Source organism: Staurois parvus, unplaced genomic scaffold (assembly GCF_062004578.1).
Source record: "Staurois parvus isolate SC_StPar_1 unplaced genomic scaffold, SC_StPar_1.0 ptg000719l, whole genome shotgun sequence".
NCBI classification, from domain to species: domain Eukaryota; kingdom Metazoa; phylum Chordata; class Amphibia; order Anura; family Ranidae; genus Staurois; species Staurois parvus.
The window spans coordinates 631,211-646,972 of NW_028318515.1; the positions used below are offsets into that span (position 1 = coordinate 631,211).

General features: G+C 39.5%; 1 protein-coding gene across 2 annotated transcripts in view; it reads left to right on the plus strand.

Annotated features, from left to right (window-relative positions):
- Nucleotides 1-13,662, plus strand: part of GOLGA3 (golgin A3) — a 117,144-nt gene extending 103,482 nt beyond the window's left edge. For both annotated transcript variants that reach the window (XM_089653661.1, XM_089653662.1), the window contains exons 21-24: nt 765-887; nt 2,484-2,648; nt 3,080-3,240; nt 6,984-13,662. In XM_089653661.1, the coding sequence (XP_089509787.1) occupies nt 765-887; nt 2,484-2,648; nt 3,080-3,240; nt 6,984-7,179 (645 nt within the window). In that variant the 3' untranslated portion in view covers nt 7,180-13,662. The remainder of the gene's footprint in view (nt 1-764; nt 888-2,483; nt 2,649-3,079; nt 3,241-6,983) is intronic.
- Nucleotides 13,663-15,762: the final 2,100 nt, after the last annotated feature.

The following is a 15,762-nucleotide window of genomic DNA, read 5'->3' on the forward strand; positions in this document are numbered from 1 at the left end:
TGCCCACTGCGCATGCGCGAGAAGTGCTGCGCTTTGTGAATTGCCCAGTGCCTTCTGGGACCTGTTAGGTGTCCCAGAAGACGCCGGACCATTCACAAAGCGCAGCGGGCACCCGGCTATCACAAAAGCCGCCGCGGGAAGACTGCAGCGCTGGAGCGAGGAACAGGTAAGGTCCTGCAGGAGAGAAGAGCTGAGCGGCTGGCCCGATATTCTGACATGGTGGTGGCAGAAATACCGGACAGGCCACTTTACATTCGCTCCATAAGACGCACTGACATTTTCCCCCCTTTTTTGGGGGGAAAAAGTACGTCTTATGGAGCGAAAAATACGGTAACTTGTTCAAATAAATTCCTTTAAAATTAAACTGTTTAATTCCTATATGTATCTTGTTCTAACATATGATTTATTGTGAAGATGTACAAGCATGCACAGATAAATGGACATCAAAGAAGAAACCCTGATGCATTTTGCAAAAACTGCTTAATCGAAAGGATTTTGATTAAGCATTTTGTGTGAAATGCATCCTGATTTCTGCTTTGATGTCCATTTATCTGTGTATACTTGTACATCTTCACACCAAAACTTACAGTTGAGCAAGACAAACATGGGAATGAAGCAGTTTCATTTTACTGGAATATTGAACATGTTAGCTTTGGATAAATATTATTATAGGTATTTTTAAAGTGAACAAGGGTTGTGTTTTTCCTTTTTGCTATTACCAGTAATATTGTATAGCTGTATGTATCCTATTTTTTTTTTTCTAGGTGGAGGATCTTAAATGGGAATTGGAACAGAAGGAGCGTGAGATTCAGTCTTTGAAGCAGCAACTGGACATGTCTGAGCAACGCAACCATAGAGAGCTGGAAAATGTCCAGACCATACTTCAGGTACACTATACTTTCACTCCGTCACTGACTTATATTCCATTTAAATATTTGATATGCATTTATTTATATCTCCATAAACCTAAAAATAGACATCAAACTTTAATATTGTGTTTGGGTATAGTGACAGGTTTCGAAGGCTCATCCATTACAAGGTGTGACATACGTGTTCAGTTATACGTTCAACTATCACATTTGCAAAAGTGCCTTAAAAGCTGTCTTTACTTGCATGGGCACAAAGCCACTTAAAGGTAATCTGTCATAAGAGACCAATGGAGGCTGTTGTTGCTGAAAATGCTAGTTCCCTAGTTGACACTCTGATGCTTTGTGGCTGACCCAGAACAAGGGTAGAGATAAGTTCTGGTATGTTTCTGATACTTATTTACAGAGTAATTTTAAATACAGTCATTGTTTTAGTGACTGGTAAATGTGTTGGCCAATATTCTGTTATTGTTTTCCATACCTTCATTTTTGAAAGTATGACAGCTCCCAAACTGTGTGTTCATGTGTATCATAGATCATGTTTAAACAGGTAATTGTTTAATTTTATACAGTAATATCTCAGTTCACGAACTTAATTCGTTCCATGACTCTGGTCATGAACCAAGGCTAATTTTCCCATAGTGTTCAATGTAAATCAGGTTAATTCGTTCTGACCCCTACAAACATGGTCGCGAACCAAATTTGGTCTCCAACCGAATAAAATTTTCTCATAAGGTTCAATGTAAATAAGATTAATCCGTTTTTTTTTTTTTATGAAACAAAGTACAGTACAGTATGAAGAGAGAGAACACTAACCTTGCTTGAGACGACTTCAGGCGTGGAGGACAGGAAGGCGGGTGGGAGGCGGTTATTGTTTGGAGGGAGAGTCCCCCTCCATAAGGACATTGGGGAGATCTCCTTCAGGGGTTTCCTTTCTTTTTTGTCTGTTAGCTGCAGGCTCAGTTTTGGTGAAAAATCTGTCCAATGTCACTTGTCTTTTCCTGTGCTGCATAACCCTCCGAAAATGAGAGACCATGTTATCATTCATCAGATTAAACACTCTGTTAGTTACAGTTATGTTGGGGTGGTGCTTCTGGTCATTTTTATTACCACTCTGCACTTTCTTTTTAACAACATGCTTGATCTGCACATTCTTGTCAGCTTCATTACTGCTCCACACTTTCTTCTCACCACCATGCTTGCTCTGAATTTTCTTTGGAGTCATACTGGATGTCCGGTAAAGTATGTGCTCAAAAGTACACAAAAAAAGCTTTACGGCAAGTGTGCACAGGGATGTACAGTACTGTACAGTGTATGCTAAAAAGCACACCAAAATCTTCTCAGTACTGTAAGTGTCTTCACAGTACACTTTCAGTGTCTGTCTGTGACCGTGATCTCGCCTACAGGAAGTCAGGACCACGTGTCAGAGCAGGGAAGATGGCCGCAGCTGGTGTTCGTCAACCGAAGTGGAGTTCGCAACTGAAGTAAATTATTGCGAACTCTTCTGTTCGCAAATGGAGTTGTTTGTGAACAGAAGCATTCGTGAACCGAGGTATCACTGTATTTGCATGATTATTTGGAGCCTTGTTTTTTTTTACCTGCTGTTTCTGTCCTTAGAATCTAAAGTCTGAGCTTGAAGTTGTTCGTGAGGATCTCACTATTACCCAGAAGGATAAATTCATGCTACAGGCAAAGGTGACTGAGCTGAAGAATAGCATGAAAATCTTGCTGCAGCAAAATCAGCAGCTGAAGCTGGATCTTAGACAAGGTCGTCTAAAGAAGGTGCTTATCCAAGTGTCGTTTTCTTTAAAGCAAAAAAATTTTACTCCTATGAGATTAAAAAAAAACTTCTAATGTGATTTTATTTTTTTTAAATAAAGATTCCTATTAATATTTAAACCTTCTCAGATAATTGAATAACCACTCTGTACAAAAGGGTTTCATTTTCTTGCAGTCATCATTCCTTCTTAACATAGTTATGTATAAAGTCAGTGCGTGTACTCATTTCAAAGTAATAGTATGTGCAACTTCTGCTGTTTGAGTGCTGACTTCTGCAGAATGCATTGTAAAGCAAGATGCTCTTTATCAGTGCTTGCATCTTTATAACACATTATTACACTATCATTTTGATTATTTGCTGTTTTTATGTGCCTCATAACAAATATGATTTGATATCTATTTACAACTGATATTTCATTTTTTTTTTTACCCAGAGAAAAGAGTTGAAAGGAGATATAACCTCATCCAATCCAGTAACTCCAGTTAAGATACCAGACTGTCCAGTACCCGCCTCACTACTAGAGGAGCTCCTGAAACCTACTTCTATAAGCAAAGAACCTTTGAATAATCTGAACAGCTGTCTTCGACAATTAAAGTAATAACTTTAAAACAATGCATATATTTTTTTATTTTAAATTGTTTAAAGTATAGAATAAAAAAACTCTCTACTGTCAGGCCTTTAATTCTAAGGTTGTTTTATCAGTTCAGTTATCCAGGGAATTAGTTAAAAACTAATTTGATTAGTTCAGATATCCAACTGTTGGCAAAGTTTGTCCATTTGAGTTTCTAGCTGCTCTGGCTTTTATGACCAGATATCTTTTTCTTGATTTTTGTTTCAATAATAAAGAAGTCTGCAGGAGTATTGGGAACACCCAGAGGTTGATGGGACAAGGCAACAATCTTAAAGCAGAACTTTACCCATAACAACTTGATAAAAAAATAATGTTCTTCAGCAAGGAACATACATTCCACATTAATAATTATGCTACCAAAATTAGCGTGTGCTGTAAACTGCCTCCAGCCATTGTTCCTGTTTCTTCTTGCTGGAGGTTGCCATTTTGTTAAAGCCCAGAGCCCTTGAGCAGCAGTTAAAGCAGAACTTAACCCTCCTATCCTTTATAGCCATGGAAGCTGCCATTTGTTTGATCTCTAACTGTCATGGAGCTGCATATGTGATCATTTATAACACCAGTCATTTGATGGTTTGACAGTTTGGTAGAGAACACAAGCAAATGTGACAGTTAGCATTTCTGGTATGTGCTGGGAATGTAACTGTTTTTTGAAATGGTGAAATCAATAGGTTTAGACCTTGTTCATACCATACCTGCATGAAAACTGATGGAAACTGACATGCAGATTTTGCTTGCAGAGACATCAGTTTTCATGCACGCTTTAATGAGTTTTATACACATTGCATTCCTGTGCAGAAAAAAATCTGTGTTGTGGTGTGAACAGGACGCATAGAGAACAATTGATTTGTTATGTCCGTGCAGAAAGCGGGCAGAAAAACTGATGTCTCTGCACCATGGTGTGAACAAGACCTCAGTTCTGCTTTAATCCTTAGACTGTCAGCAAATCGGCCTCTACAAATTTGGCACAGTGCCTAAAAATGCTTAAAATGGAGAGCATGTGCGGAGCAGGGTTACACAGTGTATTCCTGGATTTTAAACAATATAGGCATTTATTTTTAATGTTTTACATAGCTATACCTGCAAAATGATCTATCAGGACTCAATTTTCTGATTAAAGTTTCACATCAATTAAGCATAGTCTCTATGGAAAAAGCAGATTTTTAAATCTATGTACCGTATTTGCCGGCGTATAAGATGACTTTTTAACCCATGAAAATCTTCTGAAAAGTCAGGGGTCGTCTTATACGCCGGTATACGGCGAGCCGGTGTCAGGGCGGCATTTTTTCGAGGGGCGGCGCGGTGGCGGAAGGGACACTAAGTACAGGGGCGGGCAGGGGGCTGCTGTACCTTACCTGGCTCCGGACCCGGTCCCACGACGATCCGGTCCAGGAAGCGTGGCTGCTCCTTCTTTCAGTTCGGCCGCTCGATGGTCGCGCGGCCTCTTGGCTCCGCCTCCTCACCGGTGATTGGGCGCCAGCACTGGAAAGGCACACAGGCGACCAATCACCGGCAAGGAAGCGGAGCCGAGCGGCCCCGCGAAAATCGAGTGAGGGAGCGGCCAGTAAGTGTGCAGCAGCACCATGCTGTGACACTCTTGGCACTATTCCTCTCCCCCACTGACAATAACGATGGGGCACTATTCCTCCTCCCCAATGACACCAATGATGGGGCACTATTCCTCCCCCACTCACACCAACAATGAGGCACTATTCCTCCCCCCACTGACACCGATGAGGCACTATTCCTCCTCCACACTGACACCAACGATGAGGCACTGTTCCTCCCCCACTGACACCAACGATGGGGCACTATTCCTCCTCCCCACTGACACCAACGATGGGGCACTATTCCCCCCCCCCCCCCACTGACACCAATGATGGGGCACTATTCTCTCCACTGATACCAATGATGGAGCACTATTCCTTCCACTGATACCAATGATGGGGCGCAATTCCTCCCACTGACACCAATGATGGGGCGCTATTCCTCCCACTGACACCAATGATGGGGCACTATTCCTCCCACTGACACGAATGATGGGGCACTATTCCTCCCACTGACACCAATGATGGGGCACGATTCTTCCCACTGACACCAATGATGGGGCACTATTCCTCCCACTGACACCAATGATGGGGCACTATTCCTCCCACTGACTAATGATGGGGCACTATTCCTCCCACTGACACGAATGATGGGACACTATTCCTCACACACTGACACTAATGATGGGGCACTATTCCTCCCACTGACACCAATGATGGGGCACGATTCTTCCCACTGACACCAATGATGGGGCACTATTCCTCCCACTGACACCAATGATGGGGCACTATTCCTCCCACTGACTAATGATGGGGCACTATTCCTCCCACTGACACGAATGATGGGACACTATTCCTCACACACTGACACTAATGATGGGGCACCATCATTGGTGTCAGTGGGAGGAATAGTGTCCCATCATTGGTATCGGAGGAATAGTGCCCCATCATTGGTGTCAGTGGATGAAATAGTGCCCCATCATTGGTGTCAGTGGGAGGAGTAGTGCCTCATCATTGGTATCAGTGGGAGGAATCGTGCCCCATCATTGGTGTCAGTGGGAGGAATAGCACCCCATCATTGGAATACCATACTGAAATAGCGTACCATAATGAAATCAAAATTGATGTTTTTTCATTTTTATTTGGTGTGTGTTGGAAGAGGGGTAGTCTTATATGGCGAGTATAGCTCTAACCCTATATTTTAACAGGAAAAGTAGGGGGTCGTCTTATACGCCGGCAAATACCAACACTTTTAATTTTCAAATAGCGAATTTGATTAGTCCAGTTTTAAAGGTTGTATTTCAGGGCATTAGAATGTTTTCTCTATGGTACGGTTAGTTATTAGATAGTTATAGTTGATGCCCATACTGCTTAGAGCAGGGTTACACCGTGTATTACTGGATTTTAAACTATAAGGAATTATTTTTAAGGTTTTTCGTAGCTATACCTGCAAAAGGGGCCAGCCTGAAGTGATCTAGCAAGTCTTAATTTTTTAAAGTTTCACTTTAAAATGGGTGGGAACAGAGCCAGGACACTGGAGAATCCAAGAGGATACAAGATGCCAGAGGACTCAGTTATTTTTAAATTTGAACTTGATAAAGTGTACCTACAGTATTTCAAATAATTATTTCTTACTACCTTGAGAGTTTCTTACAGCATACAAATATTGATATTATACTTATCTTATGCTAACCTGTCCCCAACCCATCAAGATCTCAGTTATGCAGCCCTCTCAACACCACACAGCCTGTTGTCAGAGTCTTGGTTGCTGAGCCCACATAAGTGTGCTGCAATCTCTATTTAATGATATGGAGAGCTCATATTCTGTACGAGTTCAAACTCTGCATAGGATTGGATGTAGACAATGGTGCCCATGAACATGTCCAGCAGAGAGTATTATGATAGGAGGCTGTGCAGTGCACATTCAAATTGTCGGTGAATTGGAGACAGGTGAGTAAAAGACAGGGTGGTTGGAGGTCGGGGTAGGGGGTAGGAAGAGTTACCCAAATAAGTGTAAGATATAAAATATATAAACTAACTCTATAAAGGATAGACATAAAATAAGAGCAGTTGCACTCTAACTAGGGTGATAAACAATTTTATAAACTGTAAAATTATATGTGTACTCAGCTGTTAACACATATGTATACCTGTATTTTCAGGCAGGAAATGGACAGTCTCCAGCGTCAAATGGAAGAGCACACTTTAACTGTACATGAATCTATGACATCTTGGAACCACATTGAAGGACAGCTACAGGACTTGGCAGAACCTGTCCAATTGCCTCTCACTTGTTCTAGTCTCCCCCAGAATGATCAGAACTTCAATAACCGTGAGCCAGAAAGAACTGAACAATGATTCTGAACTCTACGGTTATTTTATAGCTGCTTTCTAATACTGGAGGGTGGGAACTCTGTGTGTGCCTGCCTATTCCAGAAACATATGCACACCAAAAAGCACAGTGTAGGAGGGACTTTCTTTACACACCAATTATTTATTGTATATAATATATATATTCAATAGAGAACCAAGAAGCTTGGACTTTACAGGAGCAAATGGAAGATGCTTGTTGGAAATCATACACATATATGTGCCTATAAAAACAATCCTGCTTTTGTGCAGGGATCCTTCCTATAAAAGTCCATAAGGAAGAGTAAAGTTAGCATCTTGCATTATCTTCAGAATCGTCAAAGGCCTATTCTTATGGAATACGTTCATCTGTGGGTCATCTCAGGAACTCTCCTCACATAAATAAGAAGTTTTTACCAGATGAACAAGGATGTTTTACACACTTGTCTACTCATGTTGGCAGTCCATTCAACTAAATGATTATCATTAAATGTTTCATTAAGCGCTTTGTAAATGAACCTAAAAATATAGCTTGCAAATCAATCATAAACATGACTTGTAGTTCTTTTTGTGATGAGCACACCTTAATGGAATACTTATATATTAATAAAGTCTATACATAGGTAATTATTGTTTAAAGGTGTTTTCTGCATTCATAAAATGTTAGAAAACACTCAATTAGTGTGCCAGTGGCAGCGTTAGCCCTGTTTAAAACCACATAAACCAACTGTGTTTTATACCTCTAAGCAATAATACCAATAGATATTTCATAGAACAACCTCCCTAGAAAGCAGAAGCAAGACCATCATTCTGCTGTGTACATTGCTTGGCAGACTGAAACCTAACCATTCATACAGCTGGATTGTTTCTGTATAGCTCCAGAACCAAAGCCCCTCGTTCTGATAATGAGGGAAAACTGAGTAGGGGATGTCTGCTTAAGATAGATGCAGAAGGATCAGAAGTAATTGGGGTGTATCACAATTGGAAATCCACTTTAAATTGACCAGCGTGGCCGTATCTTTAGGTATACTATACTTCTTATTTACAGGACTCTGTTGCTACATTTGTATTTGCTGCTTTTTACATCTATGTGCATATGTGTTGTCTTGCACCCTGAAGTTGATTTTTGCTTTGTCTTTCAAAAAGGCTAAAGCTGACGTTGCTAAATCTGATTTTAATGTACACTTTAAGTTATATGATGTTTCATACTACTTTTGAATGTAAATAGATAATAATTTGTATATGTTTAGCTTGAATTTGTTAGATTGCACAATATTATTTCAGAGACTAATTTGTACCAACATTTTTTTTATGTTATGTTCCCACCTCACCTTTTACCTTACAAGGGAAAGCCCCTTAATTTTTTGCCATATGGGTAGATTTTAATTCTAACCTAACTAGACCTGAATCTTGGCATTTATAGTTTTGCTGCCTAAAAGATTCCATTGTGATAGCATGGCATATTCCACTAAAAGCGTAGTGCCTTCCTTCTATAATATACAAATGTTTTGATTGTTCTGACACAGATTTGCCATCATGTGCATTTTGGTTGTCAGAAATATTTGTTACTAGATTACTCTGCAGAAAGAAAGGTATTCTACAGCTGACACATGTTGTGTGGTTTTATTTGCTTTACTTATAATGTTACCTTCCCTTATACTGCATACATACCTATTAATCAAATATTTTACATTTGAGTTAGAAATATGCATTGCTAATATGCTTAATATTTATCAAGGTATAATAAATTAAAATTTAGTAAAAGCAATGTAAAAAAATAATTCCAGCAATGTGTAGCTAGTACTGTTCAAAGGTTTTATGACTGCAATGTTGGTTCTTTAAAGCTGCACAAACAATCCATAGTGAAAACCATAAAAAACACTTCAGACAACATTATAAGGAAAACCGTTGACAGCAATATGTTGGCTGTCATTGTTGACTGCTCTGAAAATGCTAGTTATCTGACTTGCTTCAGTCTTTTAATTCACTGGTGCAGAACAAGTATGCAGCAAGTGTAATCTCATAGCTTTGTCTCCATTTCTGTGTTTTCATTGAGTCAGAAAATACTGAAACCATTGGATCAGCTTAAAATTCAAGAAACTGGCATTTTTAGAAGCAGAGGCCAGCCTGCATACAGTATTTCTTTCAGCCTGTGTTTTCACTAATGCTATTTCCGATTACATTTACTCATGTGTCACAGCTATTAAGTAATATGTAACATAAGCAGGGGAAAAAATAACAAACCTTAGGTAAACTGATATAGTGGCTTAGTAAACTAGCTGTCCGCTAGTGCACGAAAACTCTGAAATCTCAAAATGGCATGCTAACCTAAACTAGAATATCATCATTAATATTTGGGAAAGGAATGTAAAATGTTGGTCAGCACAATATCCTAGGGCAAGTGCAATGACTCCCTAAAACACTTTTTTTTTCTATTTTCTTTATGGGATCCTTAGAGGAGACCATTAGACTGACTTCACAGCCAATTCACCTGGGAAAAAATACATACACCCGTTTTTCAGAAACAATGCACTAGATGTGCGTTTGGGTGCTGTTTAAAAGGAAAACAATGCAGTGGCCTCCTGAATTAAATTTGGTTTTATGAGTGATTTTAATATCACTGTACACAGATTCCAGGCACCGCAATACAGAAATACATTAATTTAAATTTCCACCTTTTTTTTTAGGTAGGAGCAAAAGTCCTTTTAAATGTGTAAGAACTTTCTGTATTCCACAACAGTCATATTCAGACATTCTTTAAAGTAGTAGTAAACTCTTTTTTAATACTTTTACCTACAGGTAAGCTTATAGTAAAGCTTTCCTGTAGGTAAAATGAATATCTTCTAAACATTTACCATTTAGGAGATGTAAGCTCTTTTTGAGAGCCAACGCATGCACTCTGAAGGAACGGCATACCTGTGCCGTTCCTTCAGAGCACCGTGCCGTGGCCCAGGATTCCCACATGCATGTTCGGGAGTGGTGTCATCACAGCTCGGCCAGTCAGACGGCTGGTGCTCTTGAATCCGAAAGGAAGACCGGATGAAAATGGAAGCCCTGTCAGTGGTGACATGCATACTAGCACATTATGACATTACCTTGCAGAGAATTTTTTTTTATACTTGCGGTTTACTACTGCTTTAACTGTCATTTAAAGAAAAACCTACGTCCACTGAACCTCCCTCTGAAACCAACCTCTCAGTAACGCAACGTCCACATTCTCCCTCTGGGTTTGTTGTCTTGGGCCATCTTGATTAACCTGACCAGGATGAGGTTACTCCTGTGCATACATACCAGATTTAAAGAATATGCAACTCCAACATTTCATATTCCTGACATGTAACTGCTTTACCATGTACTTGTATGAAAACTTATCCTGTTCTCTTTGTATTGCTTCCTTTGTGTGAAATACCTGGTGGTTCTGCCAGTTCTTCTACTTTCTTATTAAAAACTGACCATACTAGACATGAGAACACAGCATGATCAGTTTTCTGGGTGTGCAGGAACTTGCTCTCATCCAATGAGCAGACTTCTGCTAACACACCCTCTCTGGGAAGACTAGTGTGCTGCTGTCTCTCCTCCCTGGACTCCTTATGCAGCTTAGAACAGAGAGTATGTGATCATTTATAAAAAGGGAAGAAAAAAGGTTTAATGTTTTGTGTGTGTGTGTGTGTGTATATATATATATATATATATATATATATATATATATATATATATATACACACACACATATATGTTTTGCCTTTCCTTTCTATTTTAAACTGAATGGGTTGTTTTACAAGGTGAGGGTTTTCATATACTTTAATGCTACCTGTCATGCTGAGAGTGTACACTGAGCTCATTTGCATATGAGTATACAATCTTTAGAATCTTGTTAAAAATTATTTTATTGCAGAGGAGCCATACAAAATATCTTCTGCTGTAAAAGCATAGAGCTAGCAAATGTTTGCATCCTAACGTTCTGCTTTTTGTTTACACACTACACATTATGACACATTACTGTCTGAATTCATGTGTCCGCTAAATGAAGTGATAATTTATACCTGCATCAAAAAGCCATTAACTTTGCAGCTCTTTCCACTTTTCATTGACCTATCATAGTGGACTCTTGAAGGACCACAGCCAAGGACAACCCAAAGTCGGAATTTCGGTCTTTAAAGCAAAACTTTACCTGTAACCACTTGATAAAAATTATATTCTTTAGCAAGGTACATACATTCCACATTAATAATAATACTACCAAAATTAGTGAGTGCTGTAAATTGTATCCAGCACTGCTCCTGTTTCTTCTTGCTAGAGGCCGCCATTTTTGTAAAGCCCAGAGCAGTTGCTTCCTTACTAAAAATTCCCCTTCTCCTTAGCCTCAAAAATGTCAAAAATGATTTTAATCTGCAATGAAAATATGTGCATGCCCTGCCTTGATTGTATGTATGGGCTCAGCTAGAGAAGAAGGCTGCAGTAGCTGACAGTGCTTAGGTTCACAGCTGCTAATGGTGATGTGAACGGAGAGAATATCGGGGAGATAAGATAAGACACTCTCCTGATAGTTTTAAAACTCTTGTGTCTCTCCTCTGCAGCACAGTTTGTCCTGTCACCTCTCCTGCTTTTCTTTCCTCCCTCCCTAATATGTCCACTGGCACAGTCTGTGTTATTCCTGTTGTTCCCTCCCTCTCCTCAGCAGCAGTAAACCTTTAGGTTGTCAGCAGATCGGCCTCCAGTGACTCGCTGATTATCGGCACAGTGCCAAGAATAAAAGCAACGGAGGCTGTGTAGAGTGGGGTTAGACAGTGTATTACTGGATATTAAACAATATAGGCACTTATTTTTAATGTTTTACATAGCTATACCTGCAAAATGATCTATCAGGACTCAATTTTCTGATTAAAGTTTCACATCAATAAACATAGTCCCTATGGAAAAAGCTAATTTTTAAATCAAAGTAATACCAACACTTTTAATTTTCAAACAGCGAATTTGATTAGTCCACTTTTAAAGGTTGTATTTCAGGGCATTAGAATGTTTTCTCTATGGTACGGTTAGTTATTAGATAGTTATAGTTGATGCTTATGCTGCATATATCCTCACAGCAAACATATACATGTAGTCACTAAAACGTAAAATGTATGTTCATTATGTTTGGAGGATTTTTTCAACCTAGGCTGTTATTTGGCAAAACACAAATTTTGTTAGATCGGTGGGCAGCTTTTAGTTTTCTCATAACTGTTGTTTAAATATACTTCTCAGTGAAAAAAAAAATCGAAATTGAGTGTTCTGAATGTCTTTGCATACCCAGATATTATCTTATCAAAGTAGTGGAAATGTATTTCTTATGCTACACATGGCCTGTGCAGAGAGCAGAGCTGTGTAGGACAGATTTGGTCCCCCATTACAGATAATTGCAAGAGGGCAGATAGAAGACCAGTGACAGTGCACAAAAGGTAATGGCTGTGCTGACTGGGCTTTATAATAGGAAAATTCCTAAACAGAAGCAAAGTGCAGGAATTGTTTTATGCTTGATTATTACACGGAAGGTACACAAAGATTAAAGTAAGAATACACATGGTACTTGTATTTAAACAATATTTTCTAGCCCAGATGTCAACATTAAGCATCTTACGGTTTCTTCTCATAAAATTAATATATACTGTATATCAATAAAGTGTAATGTTAAGTATTGGATAGTAGTTGGTGGATCTTTGTTGCTTAGATCTCTGGGGCTCCACCTGAATACAAGGGAGATGTCAACCAGCAGAATTTGATTGCTTTGCCTGTTCTGAAGAAGGAAAGGCTTTTGGGGGTGGAGCTAGAGATTCAAGTAGAGAATGCCAGGACCCCAGAGAGATATAAGCATCAAATGGGTCCTTACACCCACCAGCATTCATTAGTAGTTAAAGATTTGGGTAAACTTATCAGCTGGCCATTACTATTGGCATTTTTGTAGACATTTCAACTGCCATTCGGTCTCAAAAACAATAGAACAAATCAAGGCAGGCTTCAAACATCTGTCATGTCATATAAACATGTATATGGTGGCAGGTTGTCCTGATCTTTTTTTTTTTAATTTACTAGAGAAGTGCCCTGTGTATGGTCAGCATAACTTTTTTTTTTCTTCAGTAGACTGTTGAAAGTAGACACTGATTGTTACACTGTGTTTTTTTAAGTTATAACAATTGTGAAACAGTAGCAGAATCTTTTTGGGTTGATGGCTTGTGTTCTGTCAGTTTGTGGCAAGTGGTGAAACAATCTGGTGGATATCTTGAAAATTTGATGTATAGTCGAGGAATTGTTTGTGATTTTATTTATAGAAAGAAAAATGTATCTTAAGGACATTTATTATTATTATTACATGTGGTATATTCCTATATAATATAAAGTTGCAGCTTTAAACTGTTAAAACTGTACATATAAGCAGTGTAAAGCATGTGGATAGATATGTGCATAAGAAGTCTTTTTTTTTTTTTTTTCTTTTGTGAAATAAACTATTTTGGTTAATATGCTGTTTTCTTGTCTTAGTAAAAATTGTATTCGCCGATTTGCATCATTAAGGCTGCACAAACATACACAGAAACACACTCAATTTTCTTTAGTGAGTGCATTTCGCTGCATTCTGTTAGCCTTGACACAGAGCGGGCACCACTGATGTGTATAGTAACTGCATCTGGCAGTACATACTGTTTGCAATCCATCTGCGATGTTGTCCAATATATTTAGTATATTCAGCATGTGCCACCAGCTGTGGTAAGGGCACACATCAGTAAGGTCTTATTGTTCCCCAAGGCTGGCCCTAGTTTTACATGTAGTGAGTATGGCTGCTCCCTAAGGGCTCATTTAAACTAACTTCCGCTTCTGAAGAGTGATCCAATGTGTTTTGCGTTATTTGCTTGGCAATGTCTGGCACAAAATGGAGAGCAGCAGAAATAAACTAACCTATTATACAATACTCTTTTATCAAATGTTCTGCTTGCAGCATTAAAATGATACTAAATTCTTGTTTAAAGAAAAAAAAAAAGTCATACCTGCTCTGTGTACTGGTTTTGAACAGAGCAGTCCAGATCCTCCTCTTCTCGCATACCCCGCTGGCGTTCCTGGCTCCTCCCTTCTGTCAGGTGCCTCCACAGCAAGCAGCTATGTGGACATGTCCATTCACACACATAGCTTCGGCTCGGCCTGCCCCCTTCCTCTCCCTCTCCTGCTTGGCTTGGCATAGAATGTATGAAGGTAAAAAACCTTGAGTCTTTAGAACCACTTTAAGTTTGACTGTGACAGAGCTTGTTTTATGACAATTGCACACCTGTCGCTAAAGCATGTGCAGTACCTTCTGGGGTGCCAGAGAATCAAGAGCAGGGTCTTCTGATCAACAGACCCCTGAGGACCAAGAAGGATTGTCAGAGCAACCATCAATTGCCTGACTTTAAGTAAAGCTTCAATACATATCGATGAGATTCAGAATATCCTTGTTTTCTCACCATCCCTGATTTGATTACTTTATTTACATGAACTGGAAACATCCAAACAGACTCTTTCTTCCCCTTATACTTTCCTACTTGAGAATACTCCCTCCTTAAAAGGCCCTATAGACCAAATGTTAGAGTTTCTTTTCTATACAGTGTGTGCATTGGTTGCCTTGAAGATGTTTATGTGCAGATAAAATGTTCTTGTAGAATACCTTAATGTGTGGTGTGAACTTGGACTCCATTTATGTTACAGATAAGCCTGTTATATGTATCCTTTCAGATGCCTAAGGCCTTATGCTCTAAATGCTGGTCAGCAGAACAGTCACCTTTGTGTAAATGTTGGAGCTCCATTCTCTTCCTATAGCAGGGTTCTTTTGCTTATAAACTTCCCAGTATTTCTGCAGTGCTTGGCAGATCAGATCTTTACCAGGCCATTAAGGGACTCTCAGTTCTGGGAGTCATTGTTATTGCTTTTCATCAAGGAATATTTTACAGGTTCTCTTCCAACCTGTTCACAGTCCCTAAAACAAAATGGGTAGGGCTGCTGGCTGTACAAAGAAGCAAAGCTTCCAAACAATATTCTGGAACTATGAGCAATTTGCCCTTTCCTCCGCTGGCCTGTGCAGCTGTCAAGCCTTTTAGACCAGACAACATCCTGGTAGTGGCATACACCAACCATCAGGGATGGATGAGGAGCTTGGTGACAGCCAGAAAAAAAGTGCATCCTGATCTGGGCAGAGCAAGCCTTTCCTGCTATGTCAGCAATCTTACTCCTGGTGTGGAAAGCTGATAAAAAGTGGAAGGTTGTATGTAGATCGTTTGGTGCAAGAACAAAAAAAGGGAGGGTGCACCAGCCTTGTGTGTTACTGTAAACATAATTTATTGAAACTATAAAGTATTCCAATATACTCATAAAGAAAAGCAACTACAGCCACATAGAATGAATTCAATAAAGATGCTTGAGTGATACCCATCAACAGGGAGCGAGGCTTACATGTTTCAAGGGCACGGGCAGTATCCTCTTCATCAAAGCCAGCCACGTCACACTAAACACAGTAAATATATAGTACTTGAGGAGTAGACACTCCCTCCCCTCCCCCACCATGCAGGGAGAAGGGGCCAGGGCACCTTATATTAA